The sequence below is a fragment of the Nomia melanderi genome, chromosome 5 (genome assembly GCF_051020985.1).
Source record: "Nomia melanderi isolate GNS246 chromosome 5, iyNomMela1, whole genome shotgun sequence".
NCBI classification, from domain to species: Eukaryota; Metazoa; Arthropoda; class Insecta; order Hymenoptera; family Halictidae; genus Nomia; species Nomia melanderi.
This window is the reverse complement of record NC_135003.1, coordinates 7,218,648-7,243,935: the sequence shown is the minus strand read 5'-3', so window position 1 is coordinate 7,243,935 and position 25,288 is coordinate 7,218,648. Positions and strand designations below refer to the sequence as shown.

The 25,288-nt window shown below is 32.7% G+C and overlaps 1 protein-coding gene across 9 annotated transcripts in view; it reads left to right on the top strand.

Moving 5' to 3' along the window:
- tweek (transmembrane protein KIAA1109 homolog tweek) overlaps positions 1-24,424 on the top strand; it is a 28,810-nt gene extending 4,386 nt beyond the window's left edge. Inside the window, exons 6-50 of one of the 9 annotated variants that reach the window (XM_031985739.2) lie at positions 32-318; positions 396-699; positions 800-1,123; positions 1,556-1,928; positions 2,001-2,501; positions 2,572-3,178; positions 3,257-3,333; positions 3,407-3,743; positions 3,818-3,996; positions 4,062-4,287; positions 4,372-4,760; positions 4,838-4,999; positions 5,056-5,181; positions 6,208-6,346; positions 7,078-7,320; positions 7,762-8,018; positions 8,104-8,133; positions 8,251-8,554; positions 8,627-9,025; positions 9,099-9,611; positions 9,690-10,105; positions 10,248-10,689; positions 10,782-11,029; positions 11,115-11,809; positions 11,881-12,041; positions 12,112-12,320; positions 12,508-12,737; positions 12,816-13,034; positions 13,129-13,200; positions 13,263-13,418; positions 13,484-13,663; positions 13,731-13,932; positions 14,015-14,403; positions 14,469-14,878; positions 14,985-15,314; positions 15,384-15,695; positions 15,779-15,971; positions 16,052-16,281; positions 16,372-16,653; positions 16,736-16,924; positions 16,996-17,202; positions 17,368-17,391; positions 17,962-18,086; positions 18,183-18,373; positions 18,622-24,424. In XM_031985739.2, the coding sequence (XP_031841599.2) occupies positions 32-318; positions 396-699; positions 800-1,123; positions 1,556-1,928; positions 2,001-2,501; positions 2,572-3,178; positions 3,257-3,333; positions 3,407-3,743; positions 3,818-3,996; positions 4,062-4,287; positions 4,372-4,760; positions 4,838-4,999; positions 5,056-5,181; positions 6,208-6,346; positions 7,078-7,320; positions 7,762-8,018; positions 8,104-8,133; positions 8,251-8,554; positions 8,627-9,025; positions 9,099-9,611; positions 9,690-10,105; positions 10,248-10,689; positions 10,782-11,029; positions 11,115-11,809; positions 11,881-12,041; positions 12,112-12,320; positions 12,508-12,737; positions 12,816-13,034; positions 13,129-13,200; positions 13,263-13,418; positions 13,484-13,663; positions 13,731-13,932; positions 14,015-14,403; positions 14,469-14,878; positions 14,985-15,314; positions 15,384-15,695; positions 15,779-15,971; positions 16,052-16,281; positions 16,372-16,653; positions 16,736-16,924; positions 16,996-17,202; positions 17,368-17,391; positions 17,962-18,086; positions 18,183-18,373; positions 18,622-18,841 (12,109 nt within the window). In that variant the 3' untranslated portion in view covers positions 18,842-24,424. Of the gene's footprint in view, positions 1-31; positions 319-395; positions 700-799; positions 1,124-1,555; positions 1,929-2,000; positions 2,502-2,571; positions 3,179-3,256; positions 3,334-3,406; positions 3,744-3,817; positions 3,997-4,061; positions 4,288-4,371; positions 4,761-4,837; positions 5,000-5,055; positions 5,182-5,543; positions 5,590-6,207; positions 6,347-7,077; positions 7,321-7,748; positions 8,019-8,103; positions 8,134-8,250; positions 8,555-8,626; positions 9,026-9,098; positions 9,612-9,689; positions 10,106-10,247; positions 10,690-10,781; positions 11,030-11,114; positions 11,810-11,880; positions 12,042-12,111; positions 12,321-12,507; positions 12,738-12,815; positions 13,035-13,128; positions 13,201-13,262; positions 13,419-13,483; positions 13,664-13,730; positions 13,933-14,014; positions 14,404-14,468; positions 14,879-14,984; positions 15,315-15,383; positions 15,696-15,778; positions 15,972-16,051; positions 16,282-16,371; positions 16,654-16,735; positions 16,925-16,995; positions 17,203-17,367; positions 17,392-17,961; positions 18,087-18,182; positions 18,374-18,621 lie in introns of all 9 variants that reach the window. The other 8 variants (XM_031985743.2, XM_031985742.2, XM_031985746.2 and 5 more) reach the window with 8 other exon arrangements.
- Positions 24,425-25,288: the final 864 nt, after the last annotated feature.

Sequence of the window (25,288 nt, the reverse complement as noted above, 5' to 3'; positions counted from 1 at the left end):
AATTGGTAATAAACTTACTGTGTTATTTCAGATGTCCTAGTTCTGAAGATATAAAATATAGAATGACCAGAATAGCGATAGATGCAGTTGATTTACATTTTCAAGAGGTAGGAACAGCCGTACATCTTTGGATATCTCCGATTCGTATTTCCACGTGTAATCTTCATGGTCAACATGTTAAATCTGGTGTAACTAGTATATTACCTAGAACAGTAGTTCGACAGTTTGTGTCAGCAGCTGATCACTTTGCAAATACAAGTAATACTAATACAACAGGCAGTGGGAGATCACACAATAATGCAAGCAGTCGTATGTCAGGTATAATAAAATTATAAAAAGTATATCACTTTTGTTGGCAAACTTTTACTATTTCATCGATTTGTTTTGTATTCTAGGTGATGGTTCTGATGTCTGGTTAGAAGTAGGATCAGTAGCTTTAGGTCCAGTTATTTTAGAAGCAGCAATTTCACTTCCAACTCCCGAACATAATTTACATTTAGTACAAAATAAATATTTAAAATTACATGATGAAGCCACAAAACGTTTATGGTTTTTATGGCCTCAAGAAAGTGGCGTAAAGCCAGCAAAATGTGGTTGCATAGGTGGTTGTGCATTTTTTGGAAATAATCGAAATGGGCCGAGATTTTTTAAACCAAGTTATCATGATTTCCAAGATGGTATTAACGTTGCTGCGTATAGGTAGGACTATATTTAGTACTTATAATATCATTTTTGTAATTTATATTTAGTAAAAAAAAAAGAAAAAACGAAAAAGTACATTATTTTCTACTTATTTTAGAATTAATGAACCTGGAAAGGAAAAAGGTTTCGGACAGTCCATTTTACATGATGGTCAACTGGTATTCCATACTTCGCCTTATAACTTGAAAGATGTGTCTTTACAAGATTATCCGGTTGTAGGAGTAAAACTAACTGCTACACAGGATGGATCGCACACTTCGAAAAAAGGTGTTGAACGTCCAAGGTCTGTGGCAGAGCATAATAAAGATTCCGGTATCGAAGAAAATAGTAGTACAAAATTTATTACTGCATCAGCAAGTCCATTCGCATGCAGTGGGGAACGGAAACTGCTGGGCAGAAGATTTTCTTATACATCAATGCGGTAATCTTCGGAATAGCTTTGAACCGGCTTATTAATGATTTTAATGACTTTTTTTTAATATTGCATGGTCGCTACATATGCTAAAATCCATAGAGTAATCATACATACTTTAAATCGTAATAAAATGAAGAAAAACTAATGACAAGAATAAAAATATTAAAAATGTATATTATTTACGTTGCACATCGATGTAATTTTTTAATGTATTCTAAGTTTTTATGGGTTCTATCTTAATGAAAATTTTCTGCTTCTCGCAAGCTTTTCATCTCTTTTTAATGTAAAAATGACTTATTTGTTTTTAAATGTTTATTTCCAAAACGCTCCGCAAAATGTAATAGTATCACTAGTAAAATTGAATCTAGGTATTCAATATTTTATTAAAGAGTTTGCTTATTATATTTGAATGCCATAATATTCTTATTTTTATTATAGTGGAAGCAGCGTAAGAGATGTTCCATACTCTCGGTTAGTTGATGCAAGTCCTGTTGCACATCTACCTCAGAAGTTAGATTCAGATTCTAAATTACACACGGAACGCAGTAAATCCATCTTAAGTGTTCCTGAAATTGAAGCTGCTCCTAAGAGTAGTGTATCTGATTCTAAATTAGCGGTAGATTATTTCAATGCATCAGACGTGGAACCATTCGAACCTAACAGTCCACAATCATTACCAGTTGTGTCTACTGACACGAATTATTCTGAGTCATTGCAAATAGCTACAAAAACGGTTGATAGTATTAACATTTCTGATTCTCATCACTCATTGTATGTGAACTCAGAGTCTGAAGAAAGAGTAAAGCAAGAGGTACAATTTATTAAGTTACATTTATTAAATATTTGTCTATCATACTTTAATTATATCTGACTGTACTTTTAGGTTCAACGAACAATATCTATGTCTTCGGAAAACCATTCAGAAGCATTCTATTCCGCTGATGAAGATACCAGTCATGGTTTAAGCGGAAGTCGTACATCTAGTTTACGCCAATCTATCATTGGATCTGGTTCGGTATTAACACGAAATGATAGCATGAAAAAGAAGTATTCGTCGGATCTGTCTATCGTAGAAAGTTCCGCGAATGTAAATGTCCCTGTGTCTGAAAAAGCACACACTTTAGAAAGAGCCAAACCGCAAACGACAAGCACGAAACGCAGTCCCAGAGTTAATCGAAATACTAGTTTCCAAAACGACACTGATTCAACCGGGCACAGTATATTACGTGACTCATCCGACAGCCATTCTGTTTCTTCCACAAGTTTTATTTCCGCTGTATCTTCGCAAGAAGATGTTACCCTCGTAAATTTACATATGCAAATAAATAAACCAATCGTTGATTCTCCATTGCTGATGTCAAGTTACGTTAGTCATTTAACTCAGGTAATATCGGATACAATTGTACTGTATTTTTCAAGTTTTCAATGATTAAGAAGTGTATTATTAAATTCAGGTGCGTTGTTCAAATTGGAGCCAATCGTCAATACCTGCTGGAAGCGGTGCATTTACTACACCACTTTTCCAACCTACTGAGGATGGTAGATTAGTTTATGTTGGCGTTAAATATGTACCGAAATTCGAAACTATCGCTGAAGGGTTTACATCCTTGAAAATGATCACTCGATCAGATGGTTCACCTACAGCTGGTTCGTCTAATAAAACACCCACACACCCGTATCTTTGGGATAGTTCAACTATAAGTCAAATGGAAGGTGAACAAGATCATACGACCCACAACGAAGAAGAATTGTTAGCAGCACAGCACGAGAGTGGATCGCGTACAACAGTAATTGTAAAATTTAAGGGAGATGTAGATATTATGTTAACTCCTATGGTGCTAGAATCTTTGCAACGTTTCATCGATGCAATCATACCAACATTAGCCGCACTACACCCGTTATCTATTTTAAATCATCTTCATCATGAATGTATTGGGAAAGTTGAAGACGCCAATATTTTAAAACAGGATCAAAGTTTATCATATTGGAGTCAGGTGCAAACTAGCTCAAAAAGATCTACTGCTGAAAGAAATGTTAAAAATGGACAGGGTGACGACAAACGTTAGTTCGAATATTACGAAATTTCTTGATGTATGATGTAAAAGAGTATTATTAATAGGTTTTTCTTTTAAATAACAGGTAAAGTTGCACTACAAACTAATCTGTATGAAGAAAGTATTATGACTCAAGTACAAGGCAGTATTATTTTACCAAAAGTAAGGAAAAATTTATATTAATTTCTCCTCTATATAGGAACAATTTTTATGTAATAATCTAACATCTTTTTAGATGAACATAACATTATTACAAGCTTCTGTTGTTGAAGAAATCATATCATTCTCTGCTCTCGAGAATATTCGTGATTTAACATGCGTGTCATTATTTGCTATATGTTTCGACGATGTCACAGGAATATTTTATATTGGAAAACAAGCTCGAGAAGTCGTTCAAACATTTCATAAGCCAGCTGTATTAACAAATCAGAAAAAAGTTAATAAAATTAGCAAAGCATTTTTACCTGGCCATCAAACAGCTGCTGTAGTAGCGGATATTGGCAGTGGAGAAACAGTTTACATAGAAACTTCGGAAAAACAACAAGAAGAAATTGTTGTTACATTGAATATAGGTAATTTTATACTGTCATTATACACTAGTATGATATATAAATTAAGAAACTAATTTAAACAATTAATGTAACAGGCAAAGCTCATTCTCAATTACGTAGGCTTCGAAATGAATCTTCAATTTTGAAAGATGCTGTTATAACAGCAATCCCTGCTCATTATTCAAGAGTACTATTTACGTGTACTAGAATAACTTCTCCATTAAAGTGTGTCGACTATTATATGCATCAGTTCATGGATGATAAAGATAAAAGTGTATGTTTCTATTTTTTATATAATTATATAAATTATGTATAACAATTTATTATAATTTACTATAGAAACATAGCGGACCTCCACAAGCTACGGAAGAATTTACTTTGGGAAGTGGCGAAGACAGATTAGGTTTTATAATGTTTGAATGTGGATTAGAAGGTGTTAAACTTAAAGTAGTAAAGAGGTCACAATTTGAAAAAGGAGAAAATGGAGGTGATAGTAAAAAGGCAGACACTGAAGTGTTTTATACGGATAGCGTAAAAAGTCAAGAAGAATTAGATAACACAGCTGGTATACAATGATCATAATTAACTGAATAAACATGTATGATATGCATTTGCATATATTTTTAACATTTCATTTATTATATTAAAGCATCTACTGCAACTGCAGCTGAACCAGAAACAGCATCAACGAATTTACCTAATGGGGTTCAGATAAATACCAGTGCTACATGTGCTAGTCTCGCATCAAAAGCAGGGAATGGAAATACAGTTTCCTGTGTTATAGAATTAAAAACAGTATGGTTCAACTTCGCTGCTCCACCACGTACTCCAATAACCAGAAAAATTGATTATACTCGATTAGATTGGAATTTATTGAGTACTGCATCACCAGCCATAAATGCTTGGATGAATCCTAGTAATAAATTCGCAATGCGAATAGTACACATGTTTAGGACTATGTACAGAAGATCAACGGCTATTGTTGCTTGCCTTATGGCAGAGGCATTAGATGTACAGGCAATTCATATGCCTGCTAAGGTATAGTATACATATTTTTTTAATGTAAGGAACCAATTAATATATAAAAATATTAAAACCATTACTATGTACTTTAGAGTCGTTATGGAAGATTGACTCCATTAGCAAAAACATTACAAGAAGATCCATCATGTCAATTATGTACAATTTTACAAAATTATGTTCTATTAAACGATCTAATAAATATTGAGGCTAATTTAAAAGAATCGCATTTGCCTCTATTATCAACACTTCGCCAGGTATGTGTGATCGAATATTCATTTTTTATTATTTACACATGATACTCTATTTGTAGGGTGTAATAGTACTGAGTAGACAATGGAAAAACGTTCTCTATACACCATTGTTATTGGAACATAATTATAAAACAAAACATGTAAAACCATTGAATGTAACATTTGCTGTATCAGATCCAGAAGAGGTAAGACCGCATTTTATCTTTTGTGAAAAGTTGAAGTATTTATAATATTTCTAAATTCTGAAATATGTGGAATGCAATTCTCTAAATAATATTATGCAAATTAATATTAACTATTTTGACACATTAATTTTTCTAAAATAATAATTAACATTATATTCGTTTCTCTAACTCTTCGTATGTTGGATTTGGAATTATCTTAATTTTTTTGTTTGAAAATAGTTTAAATAACAAGAGAATGTCATAATTTCATTAATTAATTTTAATATTATAACTTTCATGATATAGAAGAGGTTTTTTATTTCATCCGGAAGTTTATACACATCTTATGGGGAACATAATTCGGTAGATCATTTTTTTTTCAGCGAGTAAGGAAGGAAGTGCTGAAGGATGATTGCAATATAAAATGGAGTAAGAACTTTAAAAATATATGCACAAAGTAGTCCTAACACGATACTTTTCTATAAAAAGAACCTATGAAAATTGAAATTTCTTTTTACATTAAAGAAAGCACAAGCTTTATCATGTAATTAAATATTAACCTTATTGAAACATTTAACAATACATTAATGCCATTATATGTTCTTAACATGCTCATTATGTTCTAACGCATAGTATTCAAATTATAATCATTTTGTGTTGTGCTTGTGTAAAATAATATTTTGCAATAGGAAATAATTACTTTACCTTGAATTTGAAACTAAATTTTAATTCTTACTACATGTTAATATAAATTTGGTGAAGGTTTTATAATCTTGTGCAATATGTTATATAACTAAAAACATAAACATTGTGAAATATGTACACATTTTGTAATAGCAGTACGACTTCCTGTGAAATTCAAAACTTCTGAAAACGAAATCTCCTCAAAACTATTCTCACATTGATTTGGTTGTTAAATTTATTAGATTATGGTATTATACTTTTTTAATCTTTATTGCTGATTATAATGAAATACGGTATCCTGACTTCAATTGTTAAAATACAAGTATCAAATACAAATTTCTAGTTTCACTTACTCATTCACAGGAGAATTTGCTGACAGACGGTGAGGGTAGTGCAGGAGAAGTTGATGATCAGGAAGTCACAGATGAATGTGCTATGTTAATTCATACGGACCACATGCATAAACATATACATGTCAAGAGTGGACAAGATAAGACTACAGGTACTATAAATGATACTAACAGAGTATTTATCACATAATATACTATACCCGAAACACAATATACTCAAAACTGTATGGTACAGTACTTTCGATACAATTTTATGGGATTATCGAGTATTTCAAAAAGACTTTAACCGAATACACCTGCAGCTTTTTAGCATCTGCTTTAAATTGTGATTTCAATAATTGCTTAATGTTTTACTATGCATTTTCATATAGGCACATTATAGCATGTGCCATTAGATATAGTGATTGTAAAGTACTTAAGCATTATTTTCAGTCTTCTGTTAAAAATTCTCTTTTGTGTTGTATAAACATTTATTTGCTTCTACTAGTATTATCTAACTTTGTCCTTTAATTACTAACATTAGTAAAATCTTAGACCTGTATACAGAGTTTTCTAATCGAGTGACTCATAATGAATCCTAAATTGTACAATTTACACATAAGTTCATGATTGAAATGATCTTGCAAGTTTACTCTGCATGCAAGTCTTCAACTTAAGTTTCGAGTATACTTTTTTAGAGTATTATCTGTAGAAGTCAATCTAATGATTGCATTTTGTAAATAACATAATAAGTGTCATTGAAACTTTAAGACGTTTCTTTTATAAAAATATTTATATATATGTTATTAACAAAATATATATACATATATATATACATATATATTTTGGTAATATAATCTTGGGCTTTCTGAACAAAACACTTGGCTTGATATGGAATGACCAGGTATTTGTGGTGATGGTTTGACGGTTCCTGTAAGTTCTCCTCGGGGGAAAGATACAACCCCCATAGCAACACCGGTTCCAGGCCCGGATTCATTAACCTCCCCCTCTCCACCAGTAGTTCATCCAAAGAAAGGAAAATCACTACAACCCACGCAAGTGCCTGCTAGTACACGAGCAAGTATTGTTTTTCCATTGCTTGCAAGTGGCGGGTTATTCAATCAAACTCGGGAACCAAGTAACATAAGTAAGTGCGAGATGATCAAATTTCATTGATTAGCAGTCTATACATTGGTGTAATGTTGTTAAACTAAAATTTTACTTAACTGTATTAAGCTAAAGCGATTAATAGGATTTTTTATTTTAATTGATTTACAATATCCAGTGTGCAGACTGTTTTGAGTGTATTGATTATATAGTGGTATAAGTTTCCTCTGCAGTTGTATCGCTTCGCACTTCGATCACAGCTCAACATTTTTGTGTATGCATTGGTTCCAGTTTTCTTCATACCTGTTACAAGCTTATCATTTCATAATTGCACTTATTAGGTATCTATTTCATGTTTTATTTCCCTTTATATACAGTTCTATACTTCTAATCCTCTAACATTGTTTTGTAACTTTTCTATATGGTAAATGTTGTACTTTTTAATGAAGTTTACATAAATATACACAGAATTTTGTACTAGGCTATGGCACTCTCAGAGAGGAAAAGACACCACAAATTCACATTTCCCATTCCCATCAACTGGGTTCCAATCCAAGTATCTATTCTGGTGGAGGTCACGGTAGTCAACATAGTACTGGAAGTTTGGATCAAGTGACTTCTCCAACAAGTCATCACTCTATTAAACCCTTAAATACAGGTGAAGATCTGTACAGTTGGATGGCAAAACAACAAGAGTTTATAAAGGATAACGACAAAAGCAATTTAAAAGGAAACTGGGTGAGTAATATTTCAATCTTTAAATAATAATTTTGCCAAAACCATTTGTTTTTGAGTGGTTACTTTTACTATTCCTTTTACATAGGTCTTTCGAGCAGAACAAAAGTCTTTGAAGGTATTTGAAATTTACTTTTGATTCTGATGTGACATTACATAATTGTTATTTCATTATATACAATGTATTTGATTTGTTAATATAATTTTATATATAAAGAATCTAAATTACTTCCAGGATTCTAAAATTAACACAATGACAACGGATGATACAGAAGACTCTGATGTTCATAGTGGCACTCTTCTTTATCCAATGAAAGATTCACTCAGATTGCTAGATGCACATTTAATTTTTGAGCCACTTTTGTCTTCCTTATCTGTTATGCCACAACAAATGTTGTCTGCTATTGGTTCAGGAAATGTGAACAATGTGTCTTCCTTAGATTCATTAGGGTCAAATTTGTCGCTAGTGGGAAGTATGGAAACTATGCGTATCGACATAGTTGTTAGTGAATTTGGGAAGATAACAGATAAGAAGAAAGGTATGTGTTCAACGAGTAGTAAAAGAAATAGAATTACTTATGCATTAATACGAATTTTAATAAATATACTAGGTAACAAATACCAAATAAAAAAAGGGAACAACTCGAAATTCCATTTGGATATACCACCAGAAACTCCAGCATTTTTATGTGAGAAGATTGGTATTGATATAGATGTTAAGAAAATGGCTGATATGACTGTAGATGATATGATTCAAAAGCAAACTGTTTTATACATATCTCGGGGCCAATTGAAAAAGCATACAAGTACAGTTGTGAATTTTAGTTTAAATATACGATATATTAGCCAACAAGTAAATATGCCTCTTCTCAGATTATTACATCAGATTAGTAATATGTATCAGAATGTTAAGGAAACCCAAATGGAGTTAAAAGAACAGCAACCAGAAAGTAAACGAAATAATGCTTTAATTGTTAATGATGTGGTAACTAAGAATGGTTCATCATCAAGTAAATATGAATATATTATTTCCTTTCTCTAGTATTTTACCGTAAATTTAACATTTATATGTTTACTTCACAGCATCCGATTTACAAGATCAGCTTCTGTTAGGTGGAAAAAAAATGGATATTCCTTTACTCCGTAGTAATATGGAATCAAATTCGTCCAAAGTTACATCACCTGGTACGAATAATCGATCTCGTCCACAAAGTTTTGCTCAAAAATTACGCAGTACCGGAAAAAGTGTCAAAGGTTACATTAATTTGAGCGAAGGTGTAATTACTCCTAACTTTGGAGCAAGTCCTAGTGGGTCTGGTTTAGATAAATTTTGCGTACTTCCTGATAAATGCAAAGATACAACATACATGACACCTCGATGTTGGAAAACAATTTACTACTTGTTAGATCTATATGCTACTCGTCCAGAGACTAAAACTATCACGCATCGTTTTTCCATACCAGCAGACACATCGGAACACTATAATAAAGGTGGTCAAAAGTATGAGCTTCTTAATGAAATCAAAGATGCGGACATAGAAAAAGGTTTAAATGCTGAAAATAGCTCGACACCTGTACCACTTCCACGAGAATTGAGTTAGTACAATTTTTAACAAAACCGGTGACAGACGAATATTTCCGATATATAAATGATTTTTTAACGATGTTTTCTAGATATTGTCACAGGAGAACGTACAAGATTAGTTATCTTTGGCGTTGCTAGAATACACAGAACTAGATGGTTGGCTACTCTCAGTGGTTTAAAACTTGAAGCCGAAATAACAAGTCTTCAGGCGAGTCTAACATGCTGCAAAAAATCGAGGCCAGCAAATTTTGAATGTAGTTTAACTGGACAAATCGGTAGAACAATGATTGTCTTATTAGAAGGTGTTGCCCCTAGCCAACAGACAGTTGTGAAAGTAACTGTAGGGAAATCACAGGCTTTGTATTCTAGTATCAGCAAGCATCAGAAGGATAAAAACAGTGGTTTGTTAACTGTTGGTGTTGTGAATATTGACATTCCTCAACATCCGGTAGCTCTGCATGGTATGATGACTAGGGGCAGTAAACAGTTGTCATCGACATTACAAGTAAATACAACATTTTTGTTCTCCCTTTAAGTATTTTTTATATTTTTCCGTAAAGACCAAACCATTTATATATGATAGAGTTCTTTGTGTTTGTCTATAATAATTGACGTATTTATAGTTTAAAATTTTAATTATTATCTAGGAACTCAGAGTAACAAGGACATCTTCAAGAATGTCTAGAGGTCAACAGCAGGATGATGTGGATACAGGTGTACCTGGTAGTCCACATCAATATGCTCCAGCTCCACAAGTTGACGTACAAAAACCACAAGTTGTGTCTAGTCTACTAGAACCAATTGTTATGCAGTTTAATATTATACTTCAAAGTTTGAGTATAACAGCAGCTCTGCTACCATCTTTGCAAGCACAGTACAAAATGGATCAAGTCACTAGTTCTGGTGTAACTGGTAGTAAAGCTAAGTTTACAATAGACTTACCTCATCATACTTTAAGTTTTACGACGAAGCTTCAAGTGACAGAAGCAAATTTACCTTCCGAAGCTAGTATCGAACTTCCTAAAGTACACGTATCCGCGGAATATGTTCAGGATGGTAGTAATAATATGAATGATAGTAAATTGGCTGGTTAGTAAAATATAATAATTTATGCTGGTATTTTCCGAAATATTATATTTTACAGTACAAAGATTCTTAATTAAACTTCTTACAATTCTCAGATGGCGTAATATTGAGACAGGGTAGCTACCTTAGTGCTACTGCCGACATTGGTGTATTTGAACATTCTTTAAGTACAGATCTTCTTAATCATTTAGTATTTGTTCAGAAAGTGTTTATGAAGGAAGTAAATGAAGTTGTGCAGAAAGTATATGGTGGAGAGAAACCCGTTCCTTTATGGTTGGAAGATGAAGAACCAACTAATTCACCCGTGAAGAGAATATTATTCTCTTTAATTATTCGTATTAAAGTACGATGTGATTGCATTAATTATTATTATTAATCAAGTAGTATCTTTTAATGCTTTTTTTACAATATCTTATTCTTAAACACAGAGAATACAACTGACTGCAACAACTCCAACGAATTCAGCAGTGCGTTTGGAAACTGGAGCTGTCGAACTTCAATTATCCAATAGAGTACAAAATATCGTTGGTGCTACTCAACCAAACCCATATATGAAGCTATTTGGAAAGGCACAAGTTGACATTAATTTAAGTCTCGGACAATTGTTGAAAAATGTTTTATTTGAAGAGGCGGAAACGGAATTCCAACAATTTGCATTTTTCAATACTAGAGTAGGATTACGGAATGCTTTTCAAGATGAAATGGCACAAGGCGAAGATAAGGAAGTAGTATTAATTACATTAAAACGCCCGTTGATTTATGTCCAACCGGTGGCCATCGATAAAGCCATACTTGTTTGGTTGAATTATAAAAACGCGTACGAGTACTGGAACGAAAAGAGAGCTAACTTAAATAAAGAGGTTCTAACAGCTACACAGCAAGTGTTAGAAAAAGTACCATTCGGTCAGATAACAAGTCAACTTAGTGCGCCTCATTTGGGGACATTATTTTTGCAACTGACTGTAGATGATATGGGCATTTGTGTTCCACTTAATCCTTTACCACCTACTTGGGGTATGAATAGAGGACTTTATGATGGCGAGTCAAGAGATGCTGTTGTAGTGACTTTGGAGAATACAAGCATTTCTGCATGTAGCAGTGGCAGCTTAGTTAGTAAAGCAAGGTACAATGCAAATGATACAATTAACTATATTTCTATTTTTGAAAGAGGAAACACATGAATATTTTGTACAGGTTTATGGGCTTATGCCTAAGATTTGCTGAAGACTTTGAAACTTCTTTGGATGATTGGAAACCAGACACAACGGACAGTAGCATAATGAATTTGTGTATGGTATCTGAAGGCACTTACGAAGTGTGCAGTAGAACGATTGCACAAAAGCCAGACAAATCTGGTAATAAGAATTCAATTACATTATAACAATATTTTATGGATTATACATAACATATTCTAATAATTTCCAGATAATGCTAAGTGGATTTTAAACGTACAATGGCAAATGGAAGGCGTTGATATTCATTTAGATGTTAGCGTCGGACAACAATTATCAGCTCTTGGACATACTTTAACAATGTTAACTGGTTCTGAAGAAGATGACATTCATGTTCCTGCAGAGTATGATAGCGATGACGTGGATCAACCAGAGAATAGTACTAGCCAGGTTAAAAAAAAAGTATGGTATAATTATGTTTATTTTATCCTATAATACTTTTCTGGCCCCATTGGTTCGGTAATGTATATAAGATAAAAATATTACATTTTTCCATATTTACTTATTGCACTCCCATATTATTTTGTTTTCGTTACTTAATTACATACATCGTTCTGCTTCATATTTCTTAATCAATATGTATTTCCAGGAAAGTATATTAATGAAGAAGTCCAAGAATTGGACGGATAGTTTACCAGCGTTTGTTTTTGATCCAACTCTTGACGCGAAGAAAAGATCAAAACTTATCGAGAAAGAAATGAACGAACAAGCAAAGATTATAAATGATCTGCGGTCGCTAGGTGCTTCTCACGGAACTATAGAACAAGAAATGAAACGTTTGCACGAATTAGAAGCTGTAGTATTTAAAGATTTCAGAAGGTAAAGTCATATGATATATTATAATTATCTTTAATAAAATGAATCGTAATTATTAATATTTACTTGTATATTATTTAGAGACATGATTCAAAAATTACGAAGACAATCAGTTAAAGCGTCTGGAATAAAAGGTAAATTAGGGCTTGGTGGTAAACCAAACACATACCGGTCACGGTCATTTATCGTACCGTCACCGACACTTGAAAATCAGCTAGAAAGTCCTGAGGATATGAACATAGATGTCAATTCAACCAACTCTGCCAGTTACGAAAGTAGTCCTAGGAGTGGTCCAAGTCGGTATGATATATTCTTATTTTTATAATCAAATAAATTTATTTTTCACTTAAAATCTGATTTGTGAACAGGTGTAATAATAAATATCCATTTTCAGATCTGCTTCTCTTCGAGTAAGAGGACTTACCGGACCACGAGTTACATTTAGCGATACTCATACAATGGGAAGGTATGTTAAGTAGTTTTAGTATACCATTAACCAGTAGTAAATAACACAATTTAATTATTTAGACAATCGTCATTGCCAAGTGCTGGATCAGAATTAAGTTTACCAGAAGGAGAATTAGATTGGCCACAAACTATTGATATAGAAGGAGAAAGGGTTGAATTGAGAAAGAAGAGTAGGGATATCAGTTGCACTTCAAGTTACGATAGTATGGAGGGAAAGTATGTATAACAATACAATTTAAATTTGACTGGGAAGTCTACTGTCTTTGTTTCTTCCTGTTTAGCGTTCCACTACTTGATTCATTGACGAAAGAGCAATCTTCTTCAACATCGTCACCGTATATAACACCTCAGAAACCTCAAGATCCTAATATAGACTTCGAACTCGATGTAAAAGTTCTGATTAATAGTGGCAAATGTGTACTTCACACGAAAGATCCAGGAAAGGAGGATGAAATTAAAACGTAAATCATATAATCTATATTTTAATATTTTATATATTTCCTTTAATCGGCATATAATTTTTTATAGTATGACTAAAATGAAAAAAGAGCGATCATGTTCAGGAGGCACGTTCGAGTTTCAACCAAGCAGCCCTAGTAGTAGTAGAAAACATTTAAGTAGCAAAGAAAAATCATCTACTACAAGTACATCTCGATTACGGTATTTACAACATACGAACGTGCCCCTAGTGGACTTGACTATTTTTCATATTCCTGGTTTAGATGTGAAGGTACAGTATTCATTTTTTACTGACACAGACAAATTGTATTGCAGCAATCTTATCTGTTACGTCGTTCTGGCAAACTTTTTAGGTGCACTATGAATCTAAAACACTTCCCGAAGAATCTGTGTCTCCCCGCGTTTCATCCGACAATGGCATGCTTAATCCTACACCAACAACGACGACGTTTAGAAAATCCAGCACGAAGAAAGCTAGTTTATTCGCCTGGATGACACTTCAAAGTATACCAGAGGAAACTATAATAAGCCCGCATATTCTTGAATTCTTGGAGCAAACGTTAGAACCGATACCATGTAAAACAAACTTCCAAAATAATGCACAAACAAACCCCGTATTTCCAACGGAGAATACGGAAAGCACATCTTGGGCAGCCACTGCAGCAAGCAGCAGCAATTATGTTTATGCAAGTTTTCCAGTTGATGTAATAGTATATTTTCATATGCAGCCCTCTACTTTTAGGTAAGCATTGATGAAATTTTGTTAATATAATCGATTGTAAACGAATAAAACTAATTACTTTTTAGATTTTCCTGCTTACCACTTTCTCGCGTAGAATGTATGCTTCAATTGCCGTCCCTTGACATAATCTTTTCGTCCAAGCGAGCAGAAGAAGAGCTCATAGAATTTCGAGAGTACAAATCACCAGGCACACAGTCCACTGGAAAAGAATCAAGTTCAGCTATTGGTGGATTATCCGTCACCGGTTGTCTCGCTGATTTTTCCATTTATATCTTCCATCCATATGGTGGTGGGAAAAAAGCAGGCTTGAAAGAAGCTCAGTGGTCACCACTATCAGATAGTGAGAGGAAGGATTCTTTAAGTATCAATGTTGAGTTTGTGAAATTTCATATTGCAAGAAGTAGAAAGTTAAATTTTCAAAGTGAGTCATCGAAGAAAATGTTAGACACTAGTCGAGCAGTTATACGATTTTCTAGTACGTATACTTAATTATTCGAGTTAATAGTTTAATTTTTACTAATTACAGTTAATGAAGTAATCATGTTTTTAATAATGAAATGTTTTATTTTATAATTTCACAGCAATTGTTGATATTGGATCTGCCTCATTTAAGTATGATATGCGAAAATTAAGTGAAATTTTGGTCTTTCCGAATGCATGGTATAGACGCAGTATAGTACGGCGATTATTTTTGGGTGACTTAAGCTCAGGTACAGCATACTCTGAAGGTGATGGTAGCCCTTCTTTAAATCAAGAAGAAGCTGTTATGGGAAGTTCTTTATTAAAGCATTATGAACGACATGGCACCGATGGTTTATCAAAAAGTGCACCAGAACGAAGTCCTACATTAAACAGAGATAAGCTAAGATTAAGTTTAGAAAGTGATATGCCAAGACACGCGCGATTAAAAGGTATTATGCAGATTATTGTCTTTTTGCCGTTTAGTTTTATATATTTCATATTACGTATTTTTCTATTAGATATTGGTAGAGGGTGGAGTTTTACTTCAGATAAACAAACGCCATCAGAAGTAAAATTAAGAGAATCTGCGTGGGAAACATTAGTATTATTTGCTATAAATTTCACTCGTCTGAATGTTCACATGAATATGAGTAATGTGATGGGCAACGTTACATGGATGACAAAGGATTTTAGGTCTGATGGAAGACTCTCCATTGGTAGTACCGGACATAAAAATTTGTATATAGGCGTTGGTTTGGAGGGTTCCAGTTTAGATGCAAAGGGTGGTATTGTGGCTGGCACCATAGAATTGAGTAAAATCGATACATGCAGTAAGTCGTTAATTGTAGTAATTACATTAAGAAATTAATATTTTCATTCAGTCACGTGCCACTATTCACATTCATTTTTATAGTACGTATTCGGGAAGAACCTGGAATAGAACCTGATCATACTCTAGGCTTGAAATTATTTGCATTGGAATTGAGATTGGATTATATGGGAATTAGCATGCTAATGTGTAGAGTTTCTTCGTTGGATGTAACATTAAACGACGAATGGAAAATTAGTCGAAGTAATAATGGAGAGACATTTATGCCAACAAGAAGGTTACATATATACATATACTTTCTTATATTATCCATAATTTCACTAAATTAATTACTAATTGGATCAAATATTGATACAGACCAGCAACAATCTTCATACATGGCGATTTAGGATGGGATCAATTACAAATAATGATAAGTAAATCGACAACAGCGGATTTACTAAAAATGTATTATAGATTAGACGAATTTTTTAATCAACAGTTCAAAAGTAGCAAACGAGTATTCAGTTCTTTACAACCAAAGCATCAAAAAGTAAACAATAGTAGTTTTAAAAAGAGACAGATGAAATATAGATCTACCGGTGAAGGTGAAGGATACTATAAATCTACATTATTTATGAACTTTAAATAATTGAAACAGAGTATTTAGTAGTAATGGGTAAAATTATATATTGCAGGTCCGTGTAATTTGAACCAGTCAACGATATCGGATGCACGTCATCATAGACATTGGCAAGGAGTATTAGCCCAAGTGGCAGATCTTCAGTTAGGAAGTTTAAGATTCTGTTTACCAACAACAGGAACTGTTCTCGGTGGAACGATGGAGCTTCACGGGTCTAACATTAGTTTAGCTTGTTTCCATGGTAGCAATTTTAAGAGTAAAAGTTGGGCATTGTTTTCATTAAAAGAACCGTGTATCAGTTTCGCTACAGAAGCTCAAGAAATCCCAAACATTGAATGTAATTATTGAGTTATTCTGAAAATTAACTATATCTAGAGTTTAATTATATGCAGAAGTAAATCACGAGTGCATATTTATAGCGCCAAATACATGCGATGTACACGTCGTACAAACTTTGACCATCAGTTTAGGCCAACAACAGGAGCAACAAACAAGACATCATTCGATGGCTACTGTTTGTAGATTAAGTTGCAGTCTTCTATACCAGCCACAGTTTAAATCATTACAAGAATGGTTTCATTATGCATTTGCCAGTAGTGAAATCGATGGTATGTTGTACATAAGATCTTGAATAACTTTGTAACATTAACCGTGTAACAATTATTTCCTTTTTTTACAGCTGTAGATCGATTTCCGTGTGTTGAAAGAGAACGCACAGACAGTACATCGGACAATGCTAATATGCCTCGTGGAAGAAGTACATCAACAACTTCTGGAAAACTGGAGGATCACTCTCATGCAAGAGAAGTTATATTTGCATTGCCATCGTTGCAATTATATTTAAAAACTGAACATCTTCAGACAGCTAAAACTCCAGATGTTATTGGTGAGTGATACGTTTATTATATTCGTATTAAATGTTGTTTAATACCTTATACATATATTTGAATGTTTACAATCCTTTTATACATGAATATAAGAAATACGATTTTGTTAAGTAGAAAATCTTTTTCTCCGAATTGTTGCAACTATTTTCTTCATATATTTTTAGGAGCCCCAAAACATATTTTATACAGTAAGTACAGTGTGAAAATTAACTTATTTCAAATCTGGTAAGACGCATTGTATAATCTAGAATGTTCTAGATTTTTAAATGGTTTGCAGCATTTGTAGTCTAACTTAGTATTCTACTATGTATTGTATGACAATTAATTTGCATGAAATACGTAGAAAAAAACTGCTAAAACGACGCTGAGGCTGATCGAGTATGCATTTATAAGGATATTTTCAGTATCACATTTGCATAATTATTAAATGCAAATTTAATGAAATTTAATACAACATACATTTTTTGCACCAAAAAAAACATTGCCATTCATGAAAGATATTTTTTAAAAATTGTATAGTCTTAGATATTTGTAAATAGACAAATAGATATGAACACATTATTGATTCTTATAGCATTTTGGACATATTGTTTACTATATTTGGACATATACCTGTTTACTATATTTTTTATAGAAAAACGATTGCACAGTGCCTTAAACATAGAAATTAGTATTTGTGATGCAATGCTATAATTATTATTAAATACACAAAGATAAAATACTGTAGAGTATACTACTAACAACTGTTTGTTGAACAGGTGAAAAACCATTAGTCGAATGTAGTTTTATAACAGAATTCGAGGACCACATCTTCGTTACCGTGGATGCAGAGGCGTTTTTCTTCCTACACGACTTAATCACGTCGTACGTGAAAGAAAAAGTGGTAAGCTTTATTCAGTTAGAAGAATATCCATGTATATACATTATGATAAAAATAATACTACATTAAAAACAATACCTACTTTTTCGATAAATGTAGAATATGGGTGCAAATAGTCCGGATCCCCAAGAAAGAAGAAAGGGAAGGGCATCCGCTGCTAGTACCTCTGGTACAACATCAACTACTTCAGACGATGAAAAGAAACGCAAACAATTTGATCCATCAGAAATGTTCATAAAAGATTGGAGATCGTACAGGTGTAAAACTTGGCACTTAGAACCAACTGTGAGGTAGTATGATTTTTTATAACTTAAATAAAAATAAATATTGAAACACTTAATACCCAATAATTAGATGTGTAGATTATATTATGGATCTGTATATACTAGTAGGTTCTGTTGACTGTAATTTTCTTATATTTTTTAAACACCCTAACAAATTATGAAAAGGGCTAAGTTGAGTATAATAATTGATTCATCTTTGTGTTAAGAATAATTTTATAATCAATATCGATTGATTTTGAATATTTATGTTAAAGATTGCTGTCTTGGGCCGGTAAGAGCATTGAACCGTATGGTATAGATTACATTTTGCAAAAGTTAGGATTCTCTCATGCTCGTACAACGATACCAAAATGGATTCAACGAGGTTTCATGGATCCCTTAGACAAATTGTTAGCCATACTTATGTTAAGAATGGTGTTAGCTGTACGCGAGGAATCACCAGAAGAACAGAAGGAATATAAACGCGAAAAATAATTATACTTAAAAGAAAATGGACGTTAACGCTATTAGACATTTAACCACTGAGAAAGTGAAGCAAACTCAGAAATGAAAGCATATAATAATCGTCCATAATGATAAAGTCCTGTCTAGATAATAAAGAAAGTCACAGGTTAGTAAATGAGACTAACAATATACATTCTCTATATTCTTCCTTGCAATGCGCAAGACGAACGTTGATTAACTCGAATCGCAGACGAAGGAAGGAATCAAGCTTATTGTTGTGAAAATTATTTTCAATCTTAAAAACGTGGAATTAGTAATCACGAATCTTAATCACTTTGAAGACATAATGGGACACATTTTAGGGGACATTTGTACGAAATGTAAATAGTAAAGTGCAACCTGTTATCAATTGTACATTAAACTATAGATAAAGATTTGTAATCATCGATATTTCGTTCGAACGTGTTAGAAGATATTGCACAGAACGCCAAGGATACATCCAGTACTATTTAAAATATACAGTGTTCATGCAGTTATTAGCAAGTATATTTCTCATAAATGATAAGTATATAGAAGAAATGAAAGAGAGAAAAGTTTTACTGTTTTTTACAATGAACATAATAGTGCATTTAAATTTTATCATGTATACGACATTTTTGTTCATTTCTGATCTTCTGTTACATGGTTGCGCATAGTTGAATTTATCTTCATATGATCACGCTTCCATATGATATATAAAAACAAATAACATTTTATTTAAAGTTGAAGGTCACTTTTGTTTCTCAGAAAATATTGCAAACATAAAATATTTAAAACCATAATTATAGCCATTAGAAAAAAGGATAAAATTGTTTTCTCTTTAATTTTTTCCGTATACTTGCTATTTACGAGAAAAACGTTGATGAGTAACTACTTGGAAACCCTGTGTATATACATATATGCGTGAGTATATATATTACAGTGTTCAACGACGCCTCGTTATATTTTCATAACATAATTAACGAGAATTTCAGTTAGGAAACAAAAATTCGGTTACGCCATCGAATTCGTGATTCTACATGAAATGATACCGCGATTGACACGTATTTCGTGTACAATATTTAGATTCGAGTATCTCGATGTAACGTCGAGTAAAGTGGTTTCAGCTTTAGAATTTTATAAATTACGTTCATGTACGTATTATGTACAGTTATTAGCGGTTTAAGAAGTCACGCGCCTAGATAAGGAAATAAAAGAAATTAAATGAAACGTATGTACGTCTTATGTATGAAACTACACAGAAGCAAAGCTTCTTGGTTTCGAAACTTTGCAGCATTCATAGCGCGTACCATGCAGGGTGTTCTTCAGTTGCTTGGCCAGGATTTACCAATATATTCTATTAGATCATACGAATAAACAAAATTTCACAGAAACGATAATTTCTTAAATGTTTCTTTTGTGATACAAAGTAGCCAAAAGTAAGAGATATGTTTCTTTTAGCTGTGATATAAATGTGTGTATATACAGGGTTGGTAAAAATCGTGTTAAGACTTATATAGAAAAAAATATGGATTTGTTACCAATGTATGTACACCTGACTACACAAATAAGTTTTCAAAATACCACAAAATTAGAAAAAACATTATTTGTAAACTATACAAATTCGATATATCACATTTATTTCAATATGACGTAACAAATATATAAAACACGTAATCTTTATAAAATACCACATATTCTTTATACATGGCAGATGTTGCAATATATGTATATGGATATGTAAGTATTAACATGATTTTCGATGTACCAATCCTACTCGATGAAAAAGAATTCTAGTTCAAATTGATTATACAAATTCTTTACTTTTTTTCTAGCAGAATGTAAATAATGGTAGCTATATTGAGAAAAAGGAAACGAAGATGCCAATTATGTTTAAATATATTTTCACGTTTAAGAAGTTCAGCTTCATTGTATTTCAAATACTTCCTCTGAAACGAAACTCAAAAGAGAAGCATTTGTGACTTTGCATTTCAATAAATATTCTATCATGAATATAGTTAATGAGATAAAATATCACAGTTTGGCCACAGGATTCAGGAAGACCGTGCATATACAATAGGGAAGATTTATCTTTGTACGAACTGCTCACGCGATTACGCTTACATTCTTAAGGATATTTTATGTCGTCGTCTTTCCTCTGTGTTTTTTTTTTAAAGTAAAAAATGAAGAAGCTGAATTCAACTGAAATGAATTCAAAGCTTTCAGTCAATCGACACCGGCCGTATTTTTTGCTCAGCTTTACGGATAATTTACGCGAATTCTACTATACGGTAACTTAACTTTATTTTTTAGCACCGCGAAGTGGGAATGATTCTTTTCACTCTATTTATGTATATACACTGCTTTTGTGTATATGAAATTATAGCTCTAACGTAATATCATACAATTTTGTCTACACGTCGCAATTCTATCCGTGTAACTCGCGAATATGCATGTGCATACGTATGTAATATACAGGTTGAGTTGCTTAAGATTGGAATTTAAACTGTCTCTGTTATTTTTAATGGCATGAACAATTTTCCAAGCACGGAAATATTTATTTAAAAGAAAAGACAAGTAATATAATATAAAAAATTAATTTTTTTTCTTAAAGGAGTCCATATAATACTTAATATATAAGACAACGCAGTGTATAATTCTCTACAAATAATGATTAAAAACTATTTTCTTAGTGGCAATGTTTGCCTCTTTAAAATAAATATTTTTGCTCTTAAAAATGTTCTCATTTCGTTAAAAGTAATGAAGATATTTTATACTTATATCTTTCTTGATTCACCCTGCACATTTTTATATATACACATACATATTCGCGCAAATTTGTAACGATAACGTGTACTTTTAAAGCAATTAAATGAAGCTGATATATATTACACGTAAATCGTTACTTGTAGGATATTATATATATACAGAGAAAGAGAGAGTTCTAGTGTATACATATAGTGTACTTTAAACCAAATGTAAAAATGTAAAAGTAGAGGAGATACAGAGACGAGCAGAATTGATGTGTCGTTGTCCAAGTATTCTATTTTCGTCGGCGAAATCGTGATTAATGTAAACCTTGCGTCACAGTTAACGATGTAATTCGCTAAATTGTATTTCCTTCAATTTATTCTTCTTGCCACAGGATTTAACTTTAAGGCAAATCGTTCCTTTATAATATATTTCGTTATCCAAACTGAGAAAAAGGAAAGAAAATTAAAAGGGAAGCAAAGGATATGGTCAAATTTGGATTCAAAACAAATTTTATTAGTACTAACTGAGGTACAGGGTCGGTCAAAATTATGTTAATATATCTCCATGGAAAATTCATGCACTCTAGTAAAATATGAAAATGTGGAAACGACAAGTTCTATTTTGTGTATTATCAATTACATTCAAATAGAAGTTGATAATGCAATTCTCTGGCTCTATATATTTGTTAGTATTGATATTTATGTATTCACATATAAAATACAAATGTACACGTAGCAATATAAGTAAAAATACAGAAAAAACATTCACGTTTCCCAGCATAATTTTGATTAATCGTGTATCGTTTATTTCATAACTAAAATTTTAATTTCCATGTTAAGGATAACTACAAAGAAATTCTCGTATTTTATTCATTTTTAACGAAACGAACATTTCGTCTGTCTTCTGTCCAAAAATGTTGACAACAGTAGTGAGGATACACATGCGACAATTAGGTAGGAGAAAATTGTAACGAGTAGAGAGGTGTCTTCGTGAATCAATGCAAATCATTTCTCATTAGATTGCCAGTGGTATATAAGTAAATACCTACATACTTCTTATTGTTCACAGGATGTTGCAATAATCTGTATTTGCAATAGAAAGATGGAGAGTTACTTTGAATGTTGTTATGCTGAAAATGTTTGTATATGTATATTTATATATGCGTCGAATAGAATTCACATTGTATCACGCGTGTTACTTCGCACGCGAGCACCAGTATACAACCATCCACTTGTACAGTTGGAAAAGTAGTCGATTAATTAAAGTGTAAAAATCTACGTTAATTTCACGTGGCTCATTCTATTCGTAAGTTAAGTAGATTTCTGATAAATTCATAGGCAGCTGAATATCGTCGAGTCTTTCTTCCATTTTAATGTTGTGGAAAGCATAGTTGGCCTTAAACGTTTCCAATCTAATATTCAAACAGCACTCTCTTGTGAGGTAGTTTGCTATAAATTATGTAGAAAAGTTTCTTCTTTCGAAAATCCACGCAATCAGTAGTATTCGTGAACGTCAATTATATAGAAAAAGACTGTAGAAGAAAAGAATTGTATCGTACGAAAACAGTCTTAACACTTCGTCTTCAAAGTAGTATTGGATAACAGATTTCCAATATCTACAATTACAATGTAATTTCATTTCTGATAACGAAATTTCATTGAACAATCGATTTACTGGATCCCCGCTGAGCTTCCGTGGTCTGAACTTCTAAAATCTGTCATATAAATGATTCATTCATTCAAACCACTTTACGCTTTCGATTAAATGAAAACAAAGAATAACTAATGGAAAAGAGATGGAATATTTGTAAACACGTACGATTAGTAATTAGTAATAAAAATTATTATTGTCTTACGAAAAATTGCTGTTTCAATGTTAGCTCGGAAACTTTATGCCGAGCTGACTACATCAATACTTGTAGCACTTAAAAGACCGTACATTTCTAACGGCTTTTCTCCAATATTAATAATTTCTTCACTTTAAAATGAAAAATAAATGAAAACAATGGAAACGTTCATAAGTTCATAGAATGTACCAGTCTTCATCGTTAATAATATGTTTATATTTTCAAACACAAGACTGCTATTCATGAAAAGAAGATGAAGAGAACTAATCCTAAGTGCGGTTTTCTAAGTGTTCATTGATCGTTGATGTTCAATTACCATTCTAAATAACCGTTACTCTTTGATTTACTTCAGAATCTCCGTTAGAACAGTAAGTCTAACTGAAAACTGTATTATATGCATGTACACTTGCTCATAATTACGAATCTTCTTCACGCGTGAGTTTCTATTTAACATGAACGATAAAGTAAATAAAAAAAGACTTGGTAGATTCAACCAGTACAAGGATAGCGAACTTTAACATTGTACTATTAGTATTATTTACGGATACACGGCGTATTTATACATATATACATGTTATACAATAACATAATGAACTTTTTCCGTTTATTTCTTTACTCCAGCGACGAAACTCGTCCGTCATATAGGGCGGAGAAACGTGCACCGATCGGTTTTCGGAATTCTCAAGTGTAAATCGGATCAACAGTTAATCGTTCAGTGGATATATTAAGGGTTTTCTGCTAATTATCTGACCTATCGGTAACGTAGCGTTGTAATTGTGTACGTGTATAGACGCATGCCCGAATTAGTGAGAACACATTGTATAGTAAACGTGCCTGGAACACGGGTTTTACATATTTTCCCGCAGCACTCCTTGGCACCCGGCTTGATCCATTCGATCCTACATTTCTTTTTACTGAATTATCAACTGTTGTTCTATTTTCTATGTATATTTGTTATCGATATTTCAACAAACGAATAAAAACTTTTAAGCTGATGTCCGATCTCTATTCATATCTCTGTCTCTTCGGGGCACAATGAATTTCAGGAATTTACTTGTATCTTGAACCGAGAGCTTGACAATATTTTATTCTATATACAGGGTGTACCACACAACTGAAACAGACTGTATCTCCCAAACGATTAGAAATAGAAGAAAATGTTGCAGATAAAAGTTAAATGGTATCAGACGGTGTGTAGTATGCAAATCATTTTATATACGTTTTTGCATTGGTGCATAAAAAAATGCAACGACTTCTTTTAAAATGGAAACCTATGTTTCTCATTGCACCAATTAATGCAGTTTTTAATATTCTATAAAAAAGTACTAACTTTCTTTTTCTAACGATTCTATCCTTCCCACTGGAATCACTGATACTATAAATAATTTCGAAACAGAAAACGCATTACGACATAGTGTAACGAATCAACGGAAAATATTACAAGGTATTTATTTACAGAATTATATTCTCATAATAATTAGAGCGTACCAAAGTAAATGTGGTCACGAAAAGGAGAAAAAAGATTGGGAGATTAAGCTGTCTGGCGATCGAGACGGGAAAGAGCAGCATGTAACACGTCTTCAGTGTCGATTAATTAAGGTTCACGATGTTGATATCGAGTTTCGGGTGTGCGTAAATTTCCCGTGTAATTTGGGGTGACGCGTGATTTTCGAAAGTCGGCGCCGAATTTACCAGGGCAAATTGTTCTTTGCATCGCGATTCACGCGTATTGGTGACTTTAATCTACGTCTGGATGGAAAGATTTCCAGCAAACGAAATTGAGGCCGATCTCTGCAGAAGATTCACGAGAGACGAGGCGTGAATGATCGGTCGAAATGTTTCTGGCTTTTGTCGGTGCG